Below are 24907 nucleotides of genomic sequence, written 5' to 3' on the forward strand. Positions count from 1 at the left end.
ACTGAAGCTCTGCCCCGGGCACGCGCCCGCGGAGCCGTGCGGCCCCTGCCTGGACAAGCGCTCCTAGCCCGGCTGCCGAGGCGGCGGCTTGGCCGTGCCCAGGCTGCCAGGAAGCGGAGCCGGCAGGTAGAGCCCAGAAGCCGGCTGTGCCCCGAGCCTTAGTCCCAGCCGCTGCTGGGAAAGGGAAGGCCTGGCAAGCCCGGGCAGGTGTTGCTGGGCCAGGTCTTACCGACCTCAAGTGAGAGGGTTCAAACTTTTTTTCCAGCAGCAAATTAAATGTCAGGCTTTATGGCCTGTGGTTTTGGCACCCCAAGGGGGTGCGTGCAGCAGCGGTGGTCTGGGGTCAGCACTCAGCTCCTGGCTCCCTGGGTGATGACATTTGTGGGCTAAGGCGGCTTTCTTAGTTGCGGGGGAGAACCACTTTCCCCTGCAGGGGGTAGTACCCTGACCAAGGTAATGCATTGCTAGCCTCCCACTTTCACTTCCAGTGGGAAGATCTGGACTTTATGGAAATCGGAGACTCCTCCCTAGCTTGCTCCTGCAGCCGTAGGGCTGAGGGCAAGCGAAACTCGGGGGCATATGAACCCCAAGCCACATACTCGGGGGCTTGGGCCTACATAAAGGATGCCCGTCAAAGCATTTAGCAGCATCTGAAGCCCCAGGCAGGGGTGGAGGATGCATGCCAGTAGCAGGGCAACATACGGTTCTTGAATGACTCACGGATTTGGAATTGATTTGGTGGATTTGGCTTGGAACATGAAAAAATTTCCATTACAAAAAAAAAAGTTTGTGGTACAAGATCAAACGGGGGCATCCGACTCCCAAGACCTCCAGACTTGGGCCTACACGTAGGACACCTGCCAATGGATTTGGGAGTATCTGAAGTCCTAGGGTGAGAGCCTGGGATGCAGGATGCTGGCTGGTTGTAGTGCCGTACATGGTGTTTAGAACTACTGAGTTCTCCCAGTTCGATGGATATGTTTTTTGGAACAATTGTATTTTGCTCAATTGATACGATTTGAAACTGATTTGGCTGATTTGACCCGGAATATAAAATATATTAATTAAAAAATTAAGTTTGTAGTCCTGCCATAAACCCCGTGATTTATTCTAACCTAAAGCAGTGTGATGTTATAATGCCTGTTTGTAAGATACACGGAGATCCTTGTATGGGAAAGTGTATTACATACACAGTATATATATATATATATATTCAGTATTTTTCCCTTTTCAGAATTATTGCCTAACACTTTTCCTGCTTGCTGACTAATAGTAACATATAATAAGCCACAGAACTAATACCCAAATAACATAAAATAACAAACCACTTAATTAATGGTCCTGTTGACTTACTGTTTTTCTTTTTGTTAATTTTATTACTAGGATATGATAACAGAAGCATCTTTCTATTTATTCAGTGCTACAAAAAATAGATTCTATTTTAGGAATGTAAAGATTTTAATACCTCCTACATGGAAAGCAAACAATTATGAGAAACCTAAACAAGAGTCCTATGACAAGGTAAGGTTCAAAGCCTGTCTCAGAAACTAAAATATTCTGACAATTAAAAAATTATAATTGTTTTAAATGTAATGTTCAGGAACATTAAAAGGCAAAGTATGCACACAACAATATCTGTAACAACCAGGAGAACACCAGCCAGATTCTGTGATCCAATAAATAGTAAGGACAAATGAGGAAAAAAAGAGGTTGTTTCATTGTTCCCTGTTCCTGTCCCATTGGCACAGGACTAGTTAGGAACATAAGACCAAACTAATTGGTAACTAGTTAGGTCTTATATTCTAAACATCTGTAAAGTAACATGTGGTTTTAAGGTATAAGAATAACAAGAATAAGAACAACAACAATATCATGGTTAAAAGTGAGAGGTAGCAGAAGCCAGTGGATTTGGCATGGGTCTGGAATACAGGAAGCCTCAAACTGTAATACTGGTGTCCCCATTCATTCACTGAGTGCTTTGGATAACTTATTTGAGGCCAAATCCTTTAATCCCCATTCATTTTTTACTCAGTCATGATGCAAAAGTCCCTGAGAAACATCACATAAGTATCTATGTAGATAGTGATTTAAGATTTGCCGTTAATCATTAATTGTGCCATTTCTTATCTATAAAATAAGAATAATTATATTTTCTACTTATTTCACTAAAATGTTGTTATAATTAGTTAAGGTTTGTAAAGGATTTTAAATACAGAGTCAGGTAGTTTTTAACATGTCATTTTCCCCCACTCTAAGTTATTCATTGACCCAATCTCTTTAGATGTTTTTAGTCTTCTTTTACATTTGGATTCTGGCAAACAAAAGTACAGTATACGAGAGAGAGTTCAAGCTCAGATAGACTTAGGGCACTGACAGATGTGCAGTTCCCTGTCCAGTTACAGCATTCCCCTGGACCCATTAGACATTAGCTGTTGGGTCTGGGGGGGTGGGGATCAAGCTCCACTTTGGAGCAGCTGCAGGTTTGCAGCTGCTGTCCCTTAGCCTTGGCCCCCCGTTCCCAGCTCTAGTGTTATTTTCAGAATGGGAAGGGTGGAAAGAAGGGTGGATTGGAGACCCCCTGCCAAGGTGAAGAGGCTCCAATCTATCTGCCCCATCCTCCAGTACAGGCTGGGCAAACCTCAGACAGAGCTCCCTCTTCTCCATTCCCCACCTCCCATTCAGAAGAGAGTACCAGCAGCAGAGCTAGGCTATATCAACCCAGCCGTATTCCCAGTGTGCACTGACAGAAGTTAATAAAGGCACTCGTCTTTGAAGTGCCTTCATATGAATAGCCATTTAATGACGGTTCAGATTGTTGCATGATCAGGCACTGTTAAAGCTCTCTTTAGCCATGTGCTTCTGTAAGGGCATGGCTGTAGATGCTTTTAAGAAGCTGATCATGTGATAAATGTAGCTTTTGTCTGCACCCTCTGTCTTCCTTGCCTCAGGTAAAGCCTTTTCTGTGGAACAAGAGAGACAGAGGCCAAATCTTTGGACATAGTATGACAGGGAGCTGTTTCAAGGCTGGTCCAAATGTTGGTCCACCCACCTGTCTAGGGCAGCCTGGCCATCTGCCTCACTTGCCACACCTTTGACATAACTTTGGAAGTTGTTTATAGGTGGGAGGCTGCCCATTTACTGCCCAGTGCCAAGGACATAATACACAGCCCTGTACTGTCCCTACACCATGTCCCATGCCTTGCAGATGGTATCACTGTATGGCTACGTCTCCGGCCCCACACTGGGCCACACTATATGCCTGTCTGACATTCGGACCCAACTTGGATTCCTCCTAGTCAGGCAATCTAATCTCCACCCTCATTCTGGGCTGCAAAACTCCCAAAGCCCTTTTTCTTCTTGGCACTGGCTGCCTCCAGGACCTTTGGTCTTACAGGCCCTGGCCTTGCCTCTAGGCAAGTTGGGACTCCAAGCCACTAGCCTCTGGCTGTCCCTTGTGGTGGGTGCTCTGGCCCTTTGACTGGTCTGGTCCTGGCCCCAGCATAGACCATTCAAGGTTTTTATGGGTAGTTTCTCAAGCCACTTGCCCTCACTCTGCCATTCAGGTCCACCTTCTTGCGCTCCTCCAAACACTGCACCACATAGTTCCTCCAGTCCCATCCTGGGCCTGCTCTTCTGCTCCCACTGGGCTCACTCAATCAAACTACTTAGGCTGGCCTATGTGCAGTCCTTTGGGCCCCCCACATGGACATGGGCCCCCCCACTCTACACAGCCTACTGCTTTCACACACACTCTCTCACTGGGGTTACTAGGGCTTATGCCCCTTGGGCCTCAGGTATCCGATGACATGCCTGGACCCCTCACCTGTCCCCTCTATGGGGTAACCCACCAGGCTGTGGGGGCTGAGGCTATACAGTACCCCATCTTTGCCTTTCACTAGGGAGGCACTGGTGTGGCATTTCCTGGGACCACCCCACCACAGGCAGCCCCACCACACGATCCTACCCCAGCAGGGTGTAGTTTTAGGTCATTCCCCAGGACCAGCAACCTCCTCCATCCCCATAGTTTCTACCCTTAACATCCAGGTGTTCTGGGAGCAGCAGTACTCCAGCCAGGAGATGTTCACCCTTTGACTCCCCAGCTGCAACTGCATGCAACTCAGCTCCTAGGGCCTAGGCTTATACTGAGGCTGCCCAGGCCTTCATCCAATTCACGAGCCCTCTTATGATCATGTGACCACCTCATTAGGCCTCACCATACCTGCTGGCAGCTCCACAGCCTGTTCAAGCCTCTTACAGTGGAAGGCACTAAAGGTGCCTTGGGACATAGCAATCCCCTGGGGTTTTGCATGCTACTAGTCTCAGATAGTTGGCCAAGTGTCAGTGTTTTCTTTTTTTCTCTATTGCTCTCCTAATCCATTGTCCCATTAACAAAGCTTAAAAGGGCAGTGATACTTGTTTGGGTGGAGACTTTGAGACTCAGAAGACTTGGCATACAAATGAAATGCAAGACAACAAAGAGAAACAAAGATGGCTCATTGCAATAGACAGAGCTAGAGCACACTAGTTCTTAATGTTTGGTCTTTTTTTCCTCATCAGGAGTTCTGATCTTTGTTTAGTTTGATTTCAGTGAATTAGAAACATCCTACCCATTACTCAGAGCCTTAGCCCATCTACTAGGAACCCTGAAAGCAACAGATAAATGCAGTATACTTTAACCAGACTCAGTAATAGGACTAGTCAGAAACTATGTACCCTCCATTCCATATAAATTCTTAAGAAAATAGGTAAATTCCCAAGTGGATGGTGCCATTGCTCATTTTGTATATTTTTAGGTGGCAACTAGATAACACTATGGTAAGGATCAATCTGGCTTTGCTTTGACTTTACCACGCAAAATATTTGGCTTCAGTCTTATAGGAATTACAAAAATGGTTTGAGTTCTGGAAAATCCGTCTTACCAAGAGAGACTAGAAAAGCTTAATTTAGTTAGTTTATCCAAGAGAAGTTTAACAGGTACATTAATCACAGTTTATAGTACTTACTTAGTAAGAAGATTTCTGATAGGAGAGGTCTCTTTTAAGTTAACAGGCAAAGGCACAACAGGATCCAAAGACTGGGAGCTGCAGCTAAATGCATTCATATTAGGAAGAAGGTACAATTTTTTAAAGTGAGTGTAAGTGCTGGATTCTGTCACTTTTGTTTAAAGCAAGACTGTACAGCTATGGATAAATAAGCTAAATAAGTTTGAAGCTAAATAAGTTTGAAGGACTTTGTAAATTTCTATGGCCTGAGTTAGGCTGGAAGTTGGACTAAATTATACCAACTGTCCAGTTTGATCATGAACCCGTGAATCTTATTGACTTAAGATATATTTTTCTTCCCTTCCGCCTCCCAACAGTCACACTTGAAAGACATCAAAAACAGCTCTAAGAGTGGTCCTTTTTTAACCCCATAGATGCTATCATCCCTATCTACTATCAAGGCCCTTACAATACCAGACCACTCCACAGTACGCTGTTTACATTTCTGCACTAAGGCCCTGCTGTCTTCCCATTTTTATCTCCTTTCATGGTTAACTATTCGATACTAAAGTGAAGGCTCGTTAAGGTATTTCTGGTCTTGCTTTTCTTTTGGCCATTCTACCTCCAACTGAGGCTGCTGCTCAACTACAAAACCTCTGGATTATATGAGTATATCCAAGTAATAACTAGTATGCAAGTTTGCTGTTCAGTAAATCCCTCTTAATTCTGTAGTTTGTGCACATTCCTTCATTCCCTTGATGGCCTTAAACCAAGAGATTCTTTGGGTACAGGCAGTCATCAACTTACAATGTTTCAAGTTACAATGTTTCGCACTTACATTTATAAATTGACACCCTGTTTCAATTTTATGACATCAGTTTCAACTTTACAACACTTGATCCAATGCAATGCTGTGTTGCTTATCTCCCTGGAGAACATCTGTCCAAACTTCTTTGCACAGTTTCTTTAAGAAAGCAGCCAAGACTCCAGAAAAACCTGCAGCCAAGACTCCTGAGAAGACTCCAGCCAAGAACCCTGCAAAAAGTCCAACCAAGAGCCTTTCAAAAAGTCCAGCAAAGTCACCTAAAAGAAATCTTTCCAAATCAATATAATTGCTATTTACAATATAAAAACATTAATGTATCTATATTACTTATCTATAATTGATCTGGAGTGTTTTTAGTGAAAATAGGGTATTGGGCCTTGGTTCCAGAACCAATCCCCCATTTATAACATTGTTTCTTATGAGAAAATTTGTTCTGAGTTACAATGTTTCAACTTAAGACGCAGTTTTCAGGAACCAATTGTGTCGTAAGTCCAAGGACTGCCTGTATTCTTGTTGAAGTTGCCCCAATTTTAGGTACAGGAAACCTGTCCTACAATTTTATACTGATTTTTTTTTATAATGTTTTATCTCTGGGAAAACAGAATATTAGAGAAAAAATATTGAAAAGGCATATTGCTGATTAATGGTTTCAAATCATGTTGTGAAGATGACTAATGGCATAATAGGCTGCATTAGTAGGAGCATTGCATGCAAATCAAGGAAAGTGATTCAGCCCTGGTGAGGTCACATATGGAGTACTGTGTCCAGTTTTGGGCCTCCCACTTCAGAAAGGATGTAGACAAATTGGAGAGAGTCTAGTGGAAGGCAACAAAAATGGTTAGGGGGCTGGGGCACATCACTTATGAGGAGAAGCTTACTTAGTCTGGAGAAGAGAAGACTGAGAGGGGATTTAATAGCGACCTTCAGCTACCTGAAGGGTGGTTCTGAAGATGATGGTTCTCAGTGGTAGCAGATGACAGAACAAGGAACAATAGTCTTAAGCTGCAGCAAGGGAAGTTTAAGTTAGATATTAGGGAAAACTTTCTCACTAGGAGGCTAGTTTCATAGTTTCATATAGTTTCATAGTTTCATAGATTTAGGGTCAGAAGGGACCTAGTAGATCTTCTAGCCCGACCCCCCGCCAGGGCGGGAGAACAACAAAACCCCAAAACAAGAAACGGGACTCAAATGAGTCCAGCCAGGTAGGCATCCAGCCTCTTCTTAAAGACCCCCAGGGTAGGGGCCAGCACCACTTCCCTTGGAAGTTGGTTCCAGCTCCTAGCCGCCCTAACTGTGAAGTAGTTTTTGCGGATGTCCAATCTATACCTCCTCTCCATCAACTTGTGCCCATTACTCCTTGTTATGCCAGCGGGCGCTAGGGGAAACAGCGTCTCCCCCAAACCCTTCTGGTCCCCCCTAGTGAGTTTATAGACGGTCACCAGGTCCCCCCTCAGCCTTCTCTTGTGGAGGCTGAATAGGTTCAGGTCCCGCAGTCTCTCACTGTAGGGTCTGCCCTGTTGTCCCCGGATCATGCGGGTGGCCCTCCTCTGGACCCTCTCCATGTTGTCCACATCCCTCTTGAAATGGGGCACACAGAACTGGACACAATACTCCAGCTGTGGCCTGACCAGTGTCGCGTAGAGGGGGAGGATCACCTCCTTGGCTCTACTCAAGATGCACCTGTGGTAGTAAAGCACTGGAACAGGTTATCAAGAGAGGTTGTGGAATATCCATCCTCGGAGGTTTTTAAGACCTGGCTAGACAAAGCCTCAAGTGGGATGATCTAGTTGGGGATGATCCTGCTTTGAGCAGGGATGTAGACTAGAGGTCCCTTCCAACCCTAATTTTCTATGCTTCTAAGAAAAGCAGCAAGTAAATTGGATATTTTCTTCTTCTTCTTTGGCAATCCCTCATAGTTGAGAATGATTGTCTTCCGTGTTTGTCTTATCTGCGTGTGTGAAGATGGCTGATGAGGCCTATGTTCAATCAACAGACTACTGCATCTTGGACATGTGTTTCCATGGCGGGGAGGGGGTGGTACTGGATTATTGATTTGGTCCATGACTCACTGTTTCTGCTGCTCCTACTTTTTATCTCCTGTTGTCATGATTTTTCCAACTGAATTTACAACAACAGTGATTGCTAGACTGTAGTGTCTGCCTTCTTAAACATAGGAAGACTGATTGTTATTTCCACTAGGGTCATATTATACCACTCTAGCAATTTAGAGAGGTCTTAATATGGGTGTAAATATATATTTTTCCCACTTTCAAGACCTTTTATAATGCTAGGAACATGTAAAGTGGCATAAATGTAAGTGTAAATCAGATTCACAATGCTATTTATTGTATAGGATAATAGAAAAATAGGATTGAAAGGGAGCTTAGGAGGTCCTCTGATCTAGCTCAGTGTTCAAGGCAGATCATCCTTGTCTAAACCATTCCAGTCATGTGTTTGTCTTAAAAACTTCCAGGGATAGAGATTTCACAACCTCTCTGGTTATCCCTTGCAATGCTTAGTTATACACCCAGCTAGGACACTTTTCCTAATATCCAACTTAAATTTCCCTTTTTGCAATTTAACACCATTACTAGTTGGCCTATCCCCTGTGGCCAGGGGTAGATCCAGAGCACGTACTGCAGTGCAATCACACTCCCCCTTTGGCTGCATCTTCTTCTTTGAGCAGGGGCGGTAGGACTAGGGTGAACTCTCAGCACAAGTGCTAGCTAGAGCCCCTGCTTTCATGTAGCCCAGAAGGTGATTACTGCCATTCATCTGCTTTTCCCTGCTGCTGAATTCACCAAAGAGCAGAGAGAGGGAGAGGAAGGATGAACATAATAGCAAGATGTCTAGGTAGACTCGCATCAACTTGTGAGCTCAGAGCTCACTACACACATGGAGCTTCAGCAGGAGCCCACACTTACCAGGCAGTCAATTCAGAGCTCACTGTGTATGTGTGGCACAGCCAGAGTTGGGAAGGGGAGGGAGGCACACCCCCTGTCCCTATCCCTGAGTGTATGGGTCATCATCCTCTTTAAAACTATCTTTCATTTGCTTGAAAGACTATTTTAAAATCCCTCTTGTGTCTTTTCTTCCCCAGACTATATAATCCCAGCTTTTCCAACCTTTTCTTGTAAATTATGTTTCCTAGAACTCTAATCTTATGTATTGCAGTAGCATGTAGGAGCTCTAGTAATTTACAAAGACCCTACTATATTAGGTGCTGCACAAGCATAAAGCAATACATGTCTGTGCTTAATTCATTCAATAAAACATTTTTATAATTTTAGGCAGATGTCATAGTTGCTGCTTCTTATTGGAAACATGGAGATGACCCATACACCCTACAATATGGAGAATGTGGAAAAATGGGAAAATATATACATTTCACACCTACCTTCCTATTAAATGATAAATTGATTGCTGTCTATGGATCACGGGGTAAATTTATGACATCATTCTTGATATTTCATTTTTGTTCTTAGTTGTGTCTGGCAAAAGAAATGTGTCCATGGGAACTCTCTATGTAATGGTAGTTGCTGTCACATTCATAGATGTAAAAATGCAATTAATAGGCCAAGAATCATAGTAAATACTCTGCCCTTGTATAGTTCCTTCCATCTGAAAATCTCAACGTGCCTTACAGACATTAATTAAACCTCACAAAATCTCTGTGAAGTAGGTAAGTATGATCTGGGCACTTTGTAGAACAGAGTTAATATATTCCTCTGAAATATACTGAACTCTCTGAAGAGAACTGTAAAAAGTTATTAAAAATATGTCTCTGTTCTGCATAGTGAATATAGACACATTTTGACACTAATAGAAATATAATATCCACTGTAAGAAATTGACAGATTTATAATTATTATTTATAAATTGTAATCCATTATTTATAATTTAGTGGCTATTTTATATAAAATGAAGTGAAAAAACAAAGCTAGGTTAGCTCAGAAATGGAAAATGTATGAGAGTTTTGCATATAAGGAGGAGCATATCTGATTTTGTAATAAAATGAAGAAAAATGTATGCTTTAACCCTTTTTTGCAAATGATCCATGAACATTTCCTTAGCATGACTTTTCCTACCGCTTAGAAAACTCATCCTATCTGCAGAAAATAAAGCGCTGGCTCTTGGAAGTGGCACTGAATACCCTGGATGTCTAATTGCAATTCAGTGTGCATGTTCTTCCACTCTGTCACTGCACATTTCTTTAAGCTTGACAGACATATAATGAAGTTAGAAGCCCATTTAAAAAAAACCCAAATATTAAATCAAATAAAACAAATACATTTTCAAAAGCTGGTGCTTGAAGTTAGGCAAGTAGGCATGTTATAGAAGCTCCTAAGTAAATTAATACCTCTCCCTGTTTCCACTGGGAGTTACTGGATACTTTGCTAATGTGATTACTATTCATCTTTATTGGCTGAATATGTACACACTGATCTTGTGCACTACAAACATGTACAGTCATGGTAATTTTAAAGTTACCACAGTTTACATGCTCTATTCCCACAGGCAGAGTTTTTGTCCATGAGTGGGCCCACCTTCGATGGGGGGTGTTTGATGAATATGATAGTGACAGGCCTTTCTATATAACCGGACAAAATCGAGTTGAAGTTACAAGGTAATTAATTAGTTTACTTTTACATTCAAATTTTGGTGGGCTTTATCAGTAGGGTTTGTTTTATTAGGGCCCAAATCTGGTTTGTTTCTGTAGGCATGTTATGTGTTCCTTTTTCCTATGACTATTCAAGTGGTAACTATAGAATAAAAAAAAACCCAAAACAAAAATAAATTCTACAGTCTTAGTATTTTTTATTGGCTTAATGGATTAAAGTGACTGAGGAAGAAAAAATTAGTAGATTTTTTTCTTCTTTGCACATACAAACATTACTTCTACAAAAAGCTGCCTCTGCATTCCTGCAAGGCAAACTGATTAAAATCAGGTTCCACCCTGAATTGGGGCCAGTCTGGCATTTCTAAATAATAAGTATTCCATTTTTACTTCCAGGTGCTCATCTAATCTCACTGGCATCTATGTCTGTGAAAAAAAATCCTGCACTGAAGGAAATTGTGTCATTAATCAACTAACAGGACTTTTTATTGAAGGATGTGCATTTATTCATGAGAAAAATCAAACGGCAGAGGCATCAATAATGTACATGCAAAGCTTATCATCTGTGAGTATAGATAGAAAAAAAAAAGATTTCTGATAATTTGTCCTTAACCATTTCTTTTAGAAATGCTAAGTTTATTTAAAATGTTAAAGTTGTTTAAAGCAAATGATAAAATCCCAAAGAATACTCAATTGTTTTGCACCAAGTGATGTCTCAAATATATGTGACTGGCCATAATGCTAGGATATCTAGAATATCTCTGGGACATTTGTTATAGTTGACAAATCACTTGGTACAGCTCAAGTCATAGTCAATATGTACATAGTAAATATTTGAGGATGTCCTTAGAATGGCTGTATTAGCCATGTCCAATAGGATGATTATATTAGACATGTGTTAAAACAATTAGCCATATTATTATTTTTACAGGGACAAATTCTGTGATCCTTATTCCCATGATAGTTCCAGTTTGTTTCACTGAAGTTTTGCCTGAATAAGGATTGGTTTAGATTGCTCTTATGAGCTGAATTCTGCTGTTTATGTGGCATTGCCGTGCTGTGCATGGGAGAGAAGTGCACTGCTTAAGCAGCAGTATTAGATATCATGCTTTCTATGAGGAAGCAGTAGCCCTGTGGCTTGAGCACATGATGACAAAATGACTGTTTTTATTTTTTATGCCTCACTGCTATCACTAAGTGTATAACCTTGGGAACTTATTTGATCTTTGATATTTCTGTTATCATATTGGTAAAAGATATAATAGTGGTAGCTTCAAATATTTTCAGATCAAATGCTGGAAGGCACTATACAAATCCAGATTATTATTTTTCTTACAGCAGTACTTATTTTCTTTCATTGCTGCTTGGCTTTCTTTGGATTTCTTTATTTTTGGTCTCTCTGTTTTGCTCTATTTGTTTCTATTTCTAGGTGGCTGAATTCTGTGATGAAAGTAACCATAATAGAGAAGCTCCCAATATGCAGAACAGAATGTGTGACTATAGAAGCACATGGGAAGTAATAATGAACTCCATGGATTTTAAGAACAATCCTCCACTGAATACTACCAACCTTATACCTTCTCCTACCTTCTCATTGCTGCAGAAGAGAGATAGGGTGGTCTGCCTGGTTCTTGATGTTTCAAACAGCAAGAATGGGGTAAATTCTCATTCAGATATACTGAAATCTCTTTAGTGGAAATGTATTTTCCTTTGTGCACTTAGACGATTTCTTTTTATTCACTTGGAAATATTTTCACCAAAGCAAAGATTTGCTGAAACATCTGCATATACTGTTGCTCAGTACAGTATTTAGATTTGTAATTTTATGTGTTTAGTAGGGTCCTTGGAGCCTGTGCAGCAACACTTTTTATTGTTCTAAATTAAAACCTTTCTTGAATATACACTGTGGAATATTTTATGCTGTTTTTGTCTCTTTGATTCTGATCTTTTCAGTGAAAAATTTACAGCTGCTTGGCTTCTTTATTGTGAGTTATTTGTTGTTTGTTTTGAACTTCTTTATATAGACTAATTGGATCAATCAGCTGCATCAAGCAGCAGAGCTGTATCTTCTGCAGATTGTGGAAGAAAATTCCTATGTTGGTATTGTCACTTTCAGTCACTCGGGAGAGATCAAAACTCAGTTGCATCAAATTGTCAGTGATGATATAAGGACACAGCTTGCTTCATTCCTACCAACTGCTCCAACTAGTGAGGGAACAAATGTTTGTGCAGGCTTGCAGCTGGCATTTGAGGTAATGGAAAGTGCCTAATTTTCTCTCACCTAAACAGGACAGTCTTAATTTAGCCCTTATTTTCTCTTCTTATTTTGTAACAGGTATAAAATCCAGAAGTTAATTAATGCAGGAGAATTTTCAGTATATTTCTTTTGATTTACTTCTTTTTACAATTTTGCATTTTCCTGTACCATACCAAATAACTGTGCAGAGTGTATAATACATTAGCTTCATATTAATACTTGGTACTCTGTTATTAGGTGATCAGAAAACATGATGGAAATACATATGGCTCAGAAATTATATTGGTGACAGATGGAGAAGACAGTGCTGTAAAGAAATGCTTTTCTGATGTGATTAACAGTGGATCAGTCATTCATACCATTGTTCTGGGGCAGTCTGCTGCAAAAGAAATTGAACAGTTTTCTAAAGAGACAGGTAAATTTTTTAATGACATTTTGGCCCCAATCTTGAACACAACAGGTTTTCTCAGTTCTGCGTAAATGTTTGCAAAACTGAGATTCTGTCCTCGTATTTTTGTTTTAAACAATCTAGGCAACTAGATTATCATAGTTGGTGTCTAAGGACAGATATTTAAAGGTTCAGTCAAAGCCACTTAAAATGCTCGTGATTGATGTGGGCTGCTGTTTCAATTGCAAGAATTCCATCTGTCATTCCTGTACCATTCTCAGCATTAAAGGCACCCCATCCTGCAATGTACTGGCTAATTCATGCAGACACGGTTTGTGCTCAGCTGTTTGTACCACCTTATGCATCCTTACAGAGCAGTTATGTTGTACTCACATGGCCTGCCTGCTCACTTAATCAATCAGTTGGTTGCTGGTCAGCTTCTCTCTGCTACTAGCTTTCAGGTGAGTGGCAGCTGTCACGTCCAGTACTTTTCTCTTCCAGCCACTTTTCTGTACTGTACTGACAGTAGTTGAGATGGGTTACAGGGTTTAGCTCAGGGGCGGGCAATTATTTCAGGCAGAGGAACACTTAACAGGCTTTGGTGAACTGTCAGGGGCCGCATAGGTAGCCCTGCCCCTTGACAGTTGCCACATCAGGAGCAAAGGTCCTGCCCCCTAATGCCTGACCGTTGCCCCTGGAAGCCCTTCCCCTTGCTGCCCCCCTCCCGCCAAATACTCCTTTTGGGAGTGGGGTATTGCCATCTTAGAACCCGAAAAAACCCAAATCATACAGGACTCCATGGAGAAGCAGGAGGCAGGGCTCCCTCCACTCCTGGCAGGGTGTGGAGACCTGCAGGAGAGGCAGCAGGCTCCAGTGTGGGGCTTCTCCTGCTGCAAGTGTTGGAGCTGCAGGCGTGCAGTGCAGAGCCCTAGCAATAGGGCAGGCTCTGCTCCCTCCCCCCATGCCAGGCATGAACTCCCTGACTTCCTGCATGCCATGTGGGGGGAGTTTGTGGGGGAGTCTCAACACCCCCCCACCCACACCCTGCCTAGCTAAGCTCTGTGCTCCTGCTGCTCCTATGGGTGAAGGCTCTGTGCTGCACTCTCGCTTCTGCCCAACTGCGACTCCAACCCACCACCAGCCCCCCGCTTCCCTACCTGCAGCCACAGGCAAGCAGGTTCTGGCTGTAGCAGAAGCCCTGCCTGGAAGCTGCTGGCTGGGCAGAGCCCTTCTGCCCAAGAGGTTCCACCCGTGTGCGCACAAGGGCTGGGCAGGGTGCAATTCATCGTAGGGGGTGCTGCAGACCGGATGAAAGTGCTTGGTGGGCTGGATTTGGCCTATGGGCCAGATTTTGCCCACTCCTGGTTTAGCTGATCATGGTGCATGTCAGGCAAATAGCTTCTTGCCAAGCAATTTGGCAAATAAGCTTGTAAATGGCTTAGATAGTATTTAGGTGCCTAAGTATCACTGAAATCAATGGGGATTAAGCTTCTAAATACCTTTAACATATGGCCCTCTATTCTTGAATAGTTCAATAATTTAAGGCATAATTACTAATTTGTCACATTTTCCAGTTTTCTCTGCTTGAAACGTTCAGCAGCAGATTGCAAAATTCTCAGATTTAAACATTATTCAGATTTTTTTGCAAATTTCTTCTTCCTGTAGAAAAAAGTTCATTAACAGCTCTCTGCAAATTTTTGACATGCTGCCCTTGCCCTTCATTCCTTGGACATATGCTGGTAATTCACTTGTTAATGTTTCTCTTCTTATGTAAGAGTCAACATGGCTCAGTTCAAAAGTGACCATTAATTTTGGATTGTGTCAGTTTTTAGATATCCTGCTTTAGATGTCAAGCCTAAATGATGCTACTCTTGTGCCATAGATGACTTCAGTAAAACCAATGGGGTTTATTTGGGCAATTACTCATGAGCACAACTTCCAGAATCTTGCCCTTCATGTCCAGCAGGACACCCAAAAGCAGGGATATTCCAGATCATTAGCTGTTTTTGAAAATATTATCCTGGAGGAGCACCTGTGTCTCTAATTGAAGTGAATACTAGCTATGGGTGCTTGGTACCTTTGAACAATCTAGCCTTGGACATCTGAGGTTGCCAGGCACTCAGAAATTGTGATAAGCCAAAAAAAGTGAAAATAAAGGAGACTTCTGAAAATGTATAAATGTAGTGCCCTAAATATATAAAAGTAGTGCCTGATTCTTATTCCTGCAAGTAGCCTTAGCTTTGTTCTATTCATTTAGAGATGTTGTTTTGGATCTACATCATTGCTAGAATACTTCCTAAAAGCAATGCAAAATTGCTACATGTACTACGGTTTTAAAATAACAAGAGTCATTATGAGATAGTGAACTCAGGGTGTCCTGATTAAAGGAACCTTTTGGAAGTACTAGAAGAGCTTAACTGAGACCTTTCAGTTGCTGCCTCATTTGTGGTCATGAATGCGCAGGTGCCTGCAGGAGCCCCTTTTTCGTGCCCTCCTCCCAAGTCAGCACTGGGGACAGTTGCTTCTATTGACTCCCACCAGTTACACCACTGACCTTATCAGTGATATACAGTATCCCTCTCATCCCCTTATACTGACTTGAAAAATGTTTAGGTAAGACTATTTATCAGTTTCATGAATTAAGTATTTTGAAACAGTATGCAATATTTGAAATTAAGTTCCAACTCAAAAATAAAACCTGTGCTCTTTTTCAGGGGGGTTAAACTTTTTTGTCTCAGATAGACTGAACTCCAATGACCTCATTGATGCTTTCTGTGGAATTTTATCAGGAAGTGGAGATACCTTTAATCAGTCCATTCAGGTCAGTTTTATAAATACAAATAACATTTCCATTTCCTTCTCTATTGATATCACCACTGTGTTCACAATATTTCTGCATTATATTCAGTATGTTATTTTGAATGAGTCTTGGAGAGAACGAGATAAGAAAACTAGCTCAAGCAAAGTAAGAATTAAATCTTTTGTAAGATTTTAATCAACTCTTAAGCCCTTTCTTTTCCTCTTGTACAGCCCAAAGCAACTTCCTTATCTCCATTCAACTTTACATTGACCACCTTTACAGTCTGGTTTATAATCTGCCCCTTAACTTGAATTCGTACTAGGCCCTAATGCATCCACACTGACTTATGTACAGTCTATCACACTATAGCATTTTATCTCAAAGTCTACTACATGTTGAAATATGTGCATGTTTTTATATGGAGGTGCCAGGGAGTTATTACATACTCAGCAGGTACCACGCATTGCCTACTAATTTGACCTGAGAAATTTAGAAGACAGAAGTGTTTCTAGCACAGTTCCTTTTACTGGTATGAGGAGAAAGCCATGGAAATGGAACTCTTGCAAATCCATTTGAACCAAACTTTTAACCATTTCCAGTTTCCTTCTCATTAGGAATAACTTTGCTTTAGAACACATGGGCTACACCTCTGTCAGGAATATTGAATGTATCTTAATCTTTTGTATTCTAAGATGGATGTTATAGAGAGACAAAGAAGATTCAGAATGCGATCTGAGCATATGAGATTTCGGAAGTTGACTCAGTAATACAGAATATCATTGGGTTTGACATGAGAAATGAGGCAAAGAAGCCCCAAAGGGAAATACCCAGATACTGTAGGGAAAGCTTAGAGTGGACTGTATTAAGAAATCTACTCTCAAATGTAAATGAAAAGAAGAATATTATGAATAGACAGGGCCCAATGATCAGTTGTTGGTAATCCTCAACTAGGGATTGCCTGTACATAAAATCTGTAGTACTTTATTTGTCCTCCTACCTTACTGTGGATAAAGTTATACCAATGTACATGCTTATGCTGGTATAGTTTAGTCCTACATGGAAGAGAAAGTCGCATAGCTATATAAAATACCCTTTTTGCCAGTATAACTTGCATCTGCACTAAGTATTTTTATTCTGCCCAAATATCTTGCTACTAGCTGGTACACTTTTCAAAGGTAGAACTGGACTTAAATGGAGCACTGAAGATTTGTGTTGGCACTAAGTGAACAATAATTATTAACATGAGAGCATTGACCCCAGCAGTCGTTCCTGCTCAAGTGCTAGGCAGGGTGGACCCGATGATCTGTAAGGTCCCTTCCAGCCCCTGACAGCTATAAAACTATGAAATACAAAAGAGAATTTACAGATCTAACTGCTATCTTCCTGGGAAAGATAACACAGGTCCTTCATAGCTGAATAGTTACAGAGTAGTGGAATCACCATCCTTGAAGGTTTTTAAGGCCTGGCTCGACAAAGCCCTGACTGGAATGATGTAGTTGGGAGATGGTCCTGATTTGAGCAGGGAGTTGGACTAGATGACCTGAGGTCCCTTCCAACACCAATTTTCTATATATTTGAGCATATCTGAAATTTCACCCAGCAGAGGATATGACATCCAACATTTTGAGAAGAAACACGTGGAAGGTCTTAACATCATCTCAGTTATGCTAGTTTTACTCCATTGACTTCAATGCAGTTGCTGCTAAAATCATGTACTGTGGTGTAAAAGGAGAATTGGGTATATATGTACATGATAAAGATTAATTTGATTATATATAGTTTCCTTTTTCAGTATTGGATTTAATTATCAAGGGTAAGATGAAAAACTTTTACTTATGAGGTCATGGAACTTTAGGACTGATGGATAATACAGTAAATATGTTTTTTCTGATAGATTGAAAGCACTGGTGAAAGTACCCAGGGTTATAAACAGTTCAGAAGGACAGTGACTATTGATAGTACAGTGGGAAGGGATACCTTCTTTGTAGTTACCTGGCAGACCACTGAACCACCAAAAATAACTCTTCTTGATCCCCATGGAAAAAACTACACCAATGAGAACTTCAGCATTGATACTATTTTCCACGTAGCTCGTCTTCAAATTCCCGGCATTGCAGAGGTAAAAATTAAGCTATCTCCTTGTCATTCAAGTCTAACTGATGCATGAAATAAGATACATATATCCAAGCCTGAGGAAGGGCGCATCATGCGTAAAAGCTTTCCTAACATCTCTCCAGGCTACACAGTTGGCCCGATAAAAAATATCACTATAAACCTTGCTTTTCACATATTTTCTGGACCATTATGGCTAAAACAACACTCCAACTCTACTACATTAAGCTGGAGTCATTTAACAGTATGAGATAAGACTTTTCAAACTATGATAGCTGACTCTGATTTTTCCACTTTAGTGGAGAGTTCTCTCTAAGTTTAAAGACACAATTTGAGTTTACAGCTATATCATTCTGAACTTTCTTTAGAGTAGAATTCATCTCTTTTTCTCTGAATCAGGTTGATACCCAGTATGTCCATTCTTTTCTTCCTAATTTGCCCACCTAATATCTAACATTAAAATAGCTTAAATGAATGATTAAATGTTATAAACCCACTTTAAAACAGTGTTGTAGATAGATATTTCATTCCTTCCAAAAGCTATGGAGATTTCTATTATATGGCACCTAGAATAGGTCACAGATTTTGACTGTATGGTCTAACTCAGTGGTGGCCAACCTTTTTGGCAGGCATGGCATAAATTAAGCCCTGTGCCCTCCCTAAGTGCTACTGAGATCCCTTTCAATCCCTGACTTGCTTCTCTGTTTCATACTCCCTGTCCTGTGCCCCGGTGTTCAATCTGATGCTCTGCTTTCTGTTTCTTGCCCTTTCTGCTGCTGTGCCACCTGCCCCCTCCCCTATATACTGCATGCTGCATAGAAGCTGCCTGTGACACTTGTGACATACTGTGGGCTGGCCACCCCCGATCTAATCCTTCCTCTTAGAAGTAGTCCTTCATTGCATAATTAAAGTAGTAAGAATAAAAAAAAAAATCATTCATAAGCAAAGCCTGATCCCATCTGAAAGGGTTTCCAGAATTAGGGCATTTATACACGTGCTCTGAGTGTACCAGGGATGCTTTAATTAGAGTGGCTCCAAGAGCCACTTAATTATGGCTGTGGTAATTACCACACTCCAGGATCCTCAATTAATCAAGCCTGCTCTGACGTACTGTAATTGCAGTGCATTGGAGCAGCCTTACTGCTTGTGTATAGGTACCCTTACAGCCTAAATTGTAATCATATTCATACTGAGTATTTACTCAGTGAGTAGCCCCTTTGATTCAAATGGAGCTACTTAAGAGTAAGACTACTACATACCTGAAGATGAGTAAGCTGGACCTCACAATTAAAACATATAAACAAAGGGGACTTATTTAACTCTTAAATATATTTTTTTTCAGGCTGGGAAGTGGACATACACACTCACTAATACTCATCTGTCTCCTCAAGTCCTAACAATAACAGTAACTTCCCGAGCAGCAAATTCTACAATACCTGCAATAACTGTGAAAGCCCACGTGAACAGGGATACAAACTACTACCCTAGTCCAATGGTTGTTTATGCACAAGTTAGTCAAGGGCTTTCACCTGTTCTTGGAGCAAATGTGACCGCCATTATCGAACCAGAGAATGGAGACCCTATTATTCTGGAACTTTTTGACAATGGTGCAGGTAACAAAGACTTTGTGATACATTTGAAAAATGTTATAAACCAAACTTAAAGGGTTCTTTTAAAGGGCATATTTCCAGGGTTTCCTAAAGCAGGGTATGGCATACAAACCTTCAGACTGTAGAGAGATGGGAGCAAGGTATGGCTGAAACCCCCTGGGCTGGCAGGGGACACCAGGGAGCCAGGCATGGAGTAGGTGCATGAAGGGGGAGAACCTGTTCCCCTGCCACTCCCTCTGCTATTGTCCCTGACCAATCTGGGGGCAGGGGGAGCCCCAGAGACTGGATCTGGCAGAACCCCAGAAACTGGTGGCAGAAAGCGGGTGCACCTACACCACTGCACCCATGCCCCCCATACCTCCCAGGTCTGCCCCCAATTGCTTTTGTACTGTGTAGTTCACAGTGAGTTTCTTACAATAAGTTGAGAGATACTGGCTAAGATTTCATTTTTACTTATATGACTGCATGCGACTTTACTGGAGATATTCCTAGTTAGGTCCCTGTTCAGCAAAGTACCTCATCAGATACTTAAATTTAACCATGTGAATATTCTTGTAAAAGCCAGAGTTATGCAATATATTTTATCTGAGTTAGGGCCCAGCCTTCAATTTCTATTTGAATCAGTTAACAGTGGGTGTGTCTACATGTGCATTAATGTGGCTTTTCTAATGCGCATTTGTCACGGAGTGGGGCCTAGGAATGGCCGTGATCTCTCTAGCACCCCCCTACAGTGCCAAGCAAGCGATCCAGCACCCTCTTTCTCGCCCGCCACGTCTTGTTGTTATATATAGTTTTATATGGGAGGCTGCCTTATAGTCCCCTTGGACACAGTGCTCTGCTTATACTGCCCCCCCGTTCCATATGGAGTGACCTGGTGCACCCCCAGCCTTATGGGCTGTGCGTGCCTCCAACCTCCCCTTTAGCATGCCCCAAGCCTCACAGATGTACCAGAAGTTATCTGGTCAGCTTCCTGTATGCGCCCTGCCTGGCGCCCCTGGGCTTGTCACGCAACCAGCGCCCCTTCACTGGCGCCCCGGGCTTGTCACGCAACCGGCGCCCCTCTATTCGCTAGCCCTCTCGGGCCTACTAATTATATCCGCCCCCCCTCCCCCGGGGTCCGCTCAATATGCTCGCCCCTCCTGGGGCCTCTCCACGTACCGACGATGCCCCCACTGGGGCCTGTCCCTCCGCGCACTCACCCTCTCCGGGCTCTCAGTAATCGCGGACCCACCCTCTCCGGGCTTGTCTCTATAGTAGCACCCTACCCTAGGCTTCTCTTCCTGTGTGTCCCCCCTTGGGCCTAACACGAGCCCCTTGGGCTTCTCGCTGGTGCTCCTTGCAAATGGGGCTCAGGTGGCTTTAGCCGTGCCTGGCCCCCAAAATCCTCTTTGCCCCTTCTCAGGGCTGGGGTATTGCACCCCGAACTACAGTGCCCTCGCCGGCACTGTACACCTTGTCAGGGCTGGGGTACTATGCCCCTACTACGGTGCCCTCGCGGGCCCCGGGGTCCCCACCACTGTGGAGCTCCTCCGGGCCTCTTCCCAATTGGGGCTCAGGCGGCCCTAGCCTTACCTGGCCCCCTTGACCCCTTACTCTGGGTCCTGCCCCCCTGGGGCTGCTACCTATGCCCATGCTGGGCTTCCTCTCGCTAAACGTGCCCTCCCCGGGCTTCTCAATCTGTTCACCCCTTCTGGTGCCGAGGTCTAGACGCCCTGCAATACAGCACCCCTCTCTGGCGCTGGGAGCACCCCACCTCCCTGGGGAGCTCCTGATGAGGCCTCCTCCACCCCTACAGCCTCTCCCGGTCCTCCAGTATAACAATAACTAAACAGAACCATAAGCCAATTGGCTATAACGCAACAATAAGCCTCCTGGCTATACCATAGGATCTAGGCCCACCTGGCTCTCTTGCCAAGGCCTTCCAGTCCAGGTTCTCTCCACCCTTACCATGATGCAGTCCCTTGGGTGCTCAGGCTGCACCGCTCGTCTCTGCTCTGCTTGGCGCTCCTGCACCTCAGGCTGCCAGAAGGGAACTGCCACTAGGCTTTGGCCTGGGCTGTTTATAAAGGCCCGGCCCTGCCCCCTTCTGGTCATGAGCCCAGCCTGGCTGCTTCGGCAACCAACACCTGTGCTGTATCAAGGAGCTTCAGCAACCCTTATTCCTTCATCGGAACAGGGCACCCAGGTGCTCCTGTGACACATAGGAACAGGGCACCCAAGTGCTCCTGTGACAGCATTACATTTAGTATCTCCAATGTGAGTTACTAAATTAATGCGCGTCAGACAGTGCTAACGCACAGTAACACATTTGCATGCTTTTTTAGTGACTCAATGGACAGTAGACTATTTTACTGCGCATTAGTGTAATGTCATGGTTTTTTACACGATGTTTTAATGCACAGTTAAATAGTCTATCGCACATTAAAATGCATGTGGAGATGCACCCAGTAACAGTGTTCTTCACTTTATAAAATTATATCTTTAAATGTAATTATTTCAAGCTCACACTACTTTTGCATTAGTAAGTATTCACAGGGTCAGGTATTTATCAATATAAGTTCCTTCGGGTAGGAACGTTGTCTTGATTCTCCATTTCCTTGCACGGTGGGTAGTAATTTCCGCAAAATATAAAGCATAACAATTCTGATCTAGTACCATGTATACTCATTATGTATTTACTTTGCATAATTTTGATGACTACATAGAGTACAGGACAGTACAGAATTGGTCTCAATCAACACTTGGTAATTATCACTATATTATTTTGTTTATAGAATGTTAACAAATAGAAATGTTGTTGTCACATTGCATTTCACAAATAGAAACTATCCAGTAGTTATTGCTGTGATGAAACTGATCTCAGTAACATCAACACTCATTTATTTAATGCATGGCTATAATTTTTGCATACATCTTCACAGCAAAGACCCCAATTATTGGAAGACATCTACAAATATGGAACTGTAATACATTAGGGTCCCAGGGGCAATCGTGATGCCTCCTGGTGGCTCCACGACTGTGCCTTGCACTGCCCATAGGGTGCCCTCTTTTCTATCTTGCTTGCCACATCTTCATGTTTCTTATGATTTTAAAAGAGAGGCTACCCCTAGGCCTTCATATGGCCCCAGTTCGACTGAACCCATGCTAGGGTTCCCTGGCACCCTACTGGGCCTCACGAACTGTGAAACTACAGGGCACCTCAAGCCTTAGGGGCTAACTGCTTGGCTCCAATCTTCTCCTACACCACATCAAGACTTGCAGGTGTTATTGTAGTGTTGGTCAGTTGTTGGGGCTTCCCCCTCTGCCTGCTTACTCTCACTAGGCCTTCTAGCCTAGGCCCACTGTATCAGACCTGACTCTGAGGCAGTAGCTCTGGTTTGGCCTTTTTGGGCACCAGACCTCTGGCCCCTGTCTGGTTGTACCCCTTAAGTACCAGGCCCCTGGCTCTTGTCTGGCTCTGTGGCTTCACTCTGCCTGCTCTGGGCTTAGTAGTCACTTGAGCCTACCCTGGCTGGGCTCAAGGGGATTGTATGCCCCACATTCACCAACAGGACCCCTGTATACCACCCCTATAGTCCCAACCCAAACTGCCAGTGTAAACACAGCAAACACAAGCCCCCAAGCTATAACATAAATGCAAAGGGAAAGCAGCACTCTGCCCCTTTAAGAGGGAAAACTTTCCCTCATCCCTCACCTAGGATAGCCTCCCAACCTTGAGGTATACCCTAGTGAGATCCCCCAGCCTCACCGGGGATCCAAGTGCAGCACCACAGTCCCTTCAGGAGCCCTGCTGCTGGGACCTCTTCACCCTGCAGCTACTAAGGAAAGGCTAGCTTGCTAGCCCAAGCCTCAGGCTTATATCCTCCCAGGGCCCTGCCCACTCTGGTCAGCAAACTGCCAATTGGCATATTTGCCCTGTTGCCGGTATGACCTATAGCTGCTGCACCCTGCCTGGCCTGCAGTGCCCCCTCACTGAGCTGCTGCTTCCTTTAAAAGAACAGAGAACCCCAGGCTCTGTTACAGGAACTAAAATTTATGTCTGATGTCAATGGGTTTCCATGGAAAAATGAGATGAAAATCCAAGAATCATTTTGCAGGATAGAAACCTCATTGTTTCATGTTTTAATTTTTCCAATGGGCCTTGCTTTATTTGTCTCCTGTGAAATGTAGCTATTTTTTCAGAAAAGAAATAGAGTTCCTTGCCCTGCATTATGTAGTAATTTAATTTACCTGAACAATTTCTGAAAGCATAGTTTATATCTGAAGGTAGCCCAAGAAATGGGCTACCCGTTTCTTGTTCTGGCATTCTTGAGTTGTTGGCAACTGTTTTATGCACAGTTTATCACACTGTACTTAGTACTGAATCAGACACACGCTTAGTTTCCTGACACTTGCATCAGTTGTAATGGGGCGGGGGAAAGCAGGGGTAGCACATAAGGAAGAATATAATACAGGATACTTTTTGCTGATGTGCAATATCATCTAGAAGAAGAAGCAGTCATGACTTTTATACATGACTTATCAACAGTGATGTGTATTGCTCATCATTTACAAGGGTTACCATATAAGTCAAATACCCTGTGTACCAGGTGTACTTATGGTTACAAGGGTGAAGTCTTAGGGAATAAGGAATTTGTTCTTTTCTCATTAATCAAAAATGATTTCTCATAATTATTCAGGAGATAGCACGGCTTATCAAAGAAATGTTATTAACCAGTGCTTTACTGGACATGGGGCTTGTCTGCATTAGAGCCTCCTTGCACTCTGCTAGGCTGGCATACCTATATCAAGACAGCCCCCTAGTGGAGATGTGCATCCACAAGAATTTTTATGCCAATGAAGCTACCCTGCCTTCTGGAACAGAAAAAGTGAAGCAGACAGAAACAATCTTCTGGTGGCGCAAATGTGTCCTCACAGAGGTATAACAAGCATGTTTTGCATCCTGGGTAGCAGCAGCAGTAAAGACAGCAGTGGCCAAACCACCAATGGCAGTTGGACCAGCAGAAGCAGCTCTGTTCTTGCATCCCTTCTAAGTCAGTGCCCAGAGCTTGTGTCTCAGCAGTATTACCAATCCCACTGTCAAAAATCATTAGACTAACTCTTAAAAATCAAGAGGTTTGGAATGTAAATCATGAGATGCTATTTTTAAAGTGTGTGCATGTGTGGGGGGATATTTGTGAAGGTTTGGAGGGCTGTGGGTTTGTGTGTTTTGGGGGTCACTGTGAGTCAGGAGTGAGTGGCAGCAGTAGGGCTAGACAGGCTGTGGCTTGGGAGTGAGGGGCAGACACACACTCACACATGAAGACCGGCCAGG

At 42.9% G+C, this 24907-nt stretch overlaps 1 protein-coding gene across 2 annotated transcripts in view; it reads left to right on the forward strand.

Annotated features, from left to right (window-relative positions):
• The first annotated feature begins 1361 nt into the window (after positions 1-1361).
• Positions 1362-24907, forward strand: part of CLCA2 (chloride channel accessory 2) — a 40624-nt gene continuing 17078 nt past the window's right edge. The window contains exons 1-10 of one of the 2 annotated variants that reach the window (XM_019501560.1): positions 1362-1521; positions 9099-9249; positions 10327-10435; positions 10823-10991; positions 11856-12083; positions 12451-12678; positions 12921-13098; positions 15786-15892; positions 17766-17990; positions 19326-19596. In XM_019501560.1, the coding sequence (XP_019357105.1) occupies positions 1387-1521; positions 9099-9249; positions 10327-10435; positions 10823-10991; positions 11856-12083; positions 12451-12678; positions 12921-13098; positions 15786-15892; positions 17766-17990; positions 19326-19596 (1801 nt within the window). In that variant the 5' untranslated portion in view covers positions 1362-1386. The remainder of the gene's footprint in view (positions 1522-9098; positions 9250-10326; positions 10436-10822; positions 10992-11855; positions 12084-12450; positions 12679-12920; positions 13099-15785; positions 15893-17765; positions 17991-19325; positions 19597-24907) is intronic. The other variant, XM_019501559.1, reaches the window with a different exon arrangement.

This window comes from Gavialis gangeticus, unplaced genomic scaffold (genome assembly GCF_001723915.1).
Source record: "Gavialis gangeticus isolate Ggan-Ray unplaced genomic scaffold, GavGan_comp1, whole genome shotgun sequence".
In the NCBI taxonomy this organism is placed as follows: Eukaryota; Metazoa; Chordata; order Crocodylia; family Gavialidae; genus Gavialis; species Gavialis gangeticus.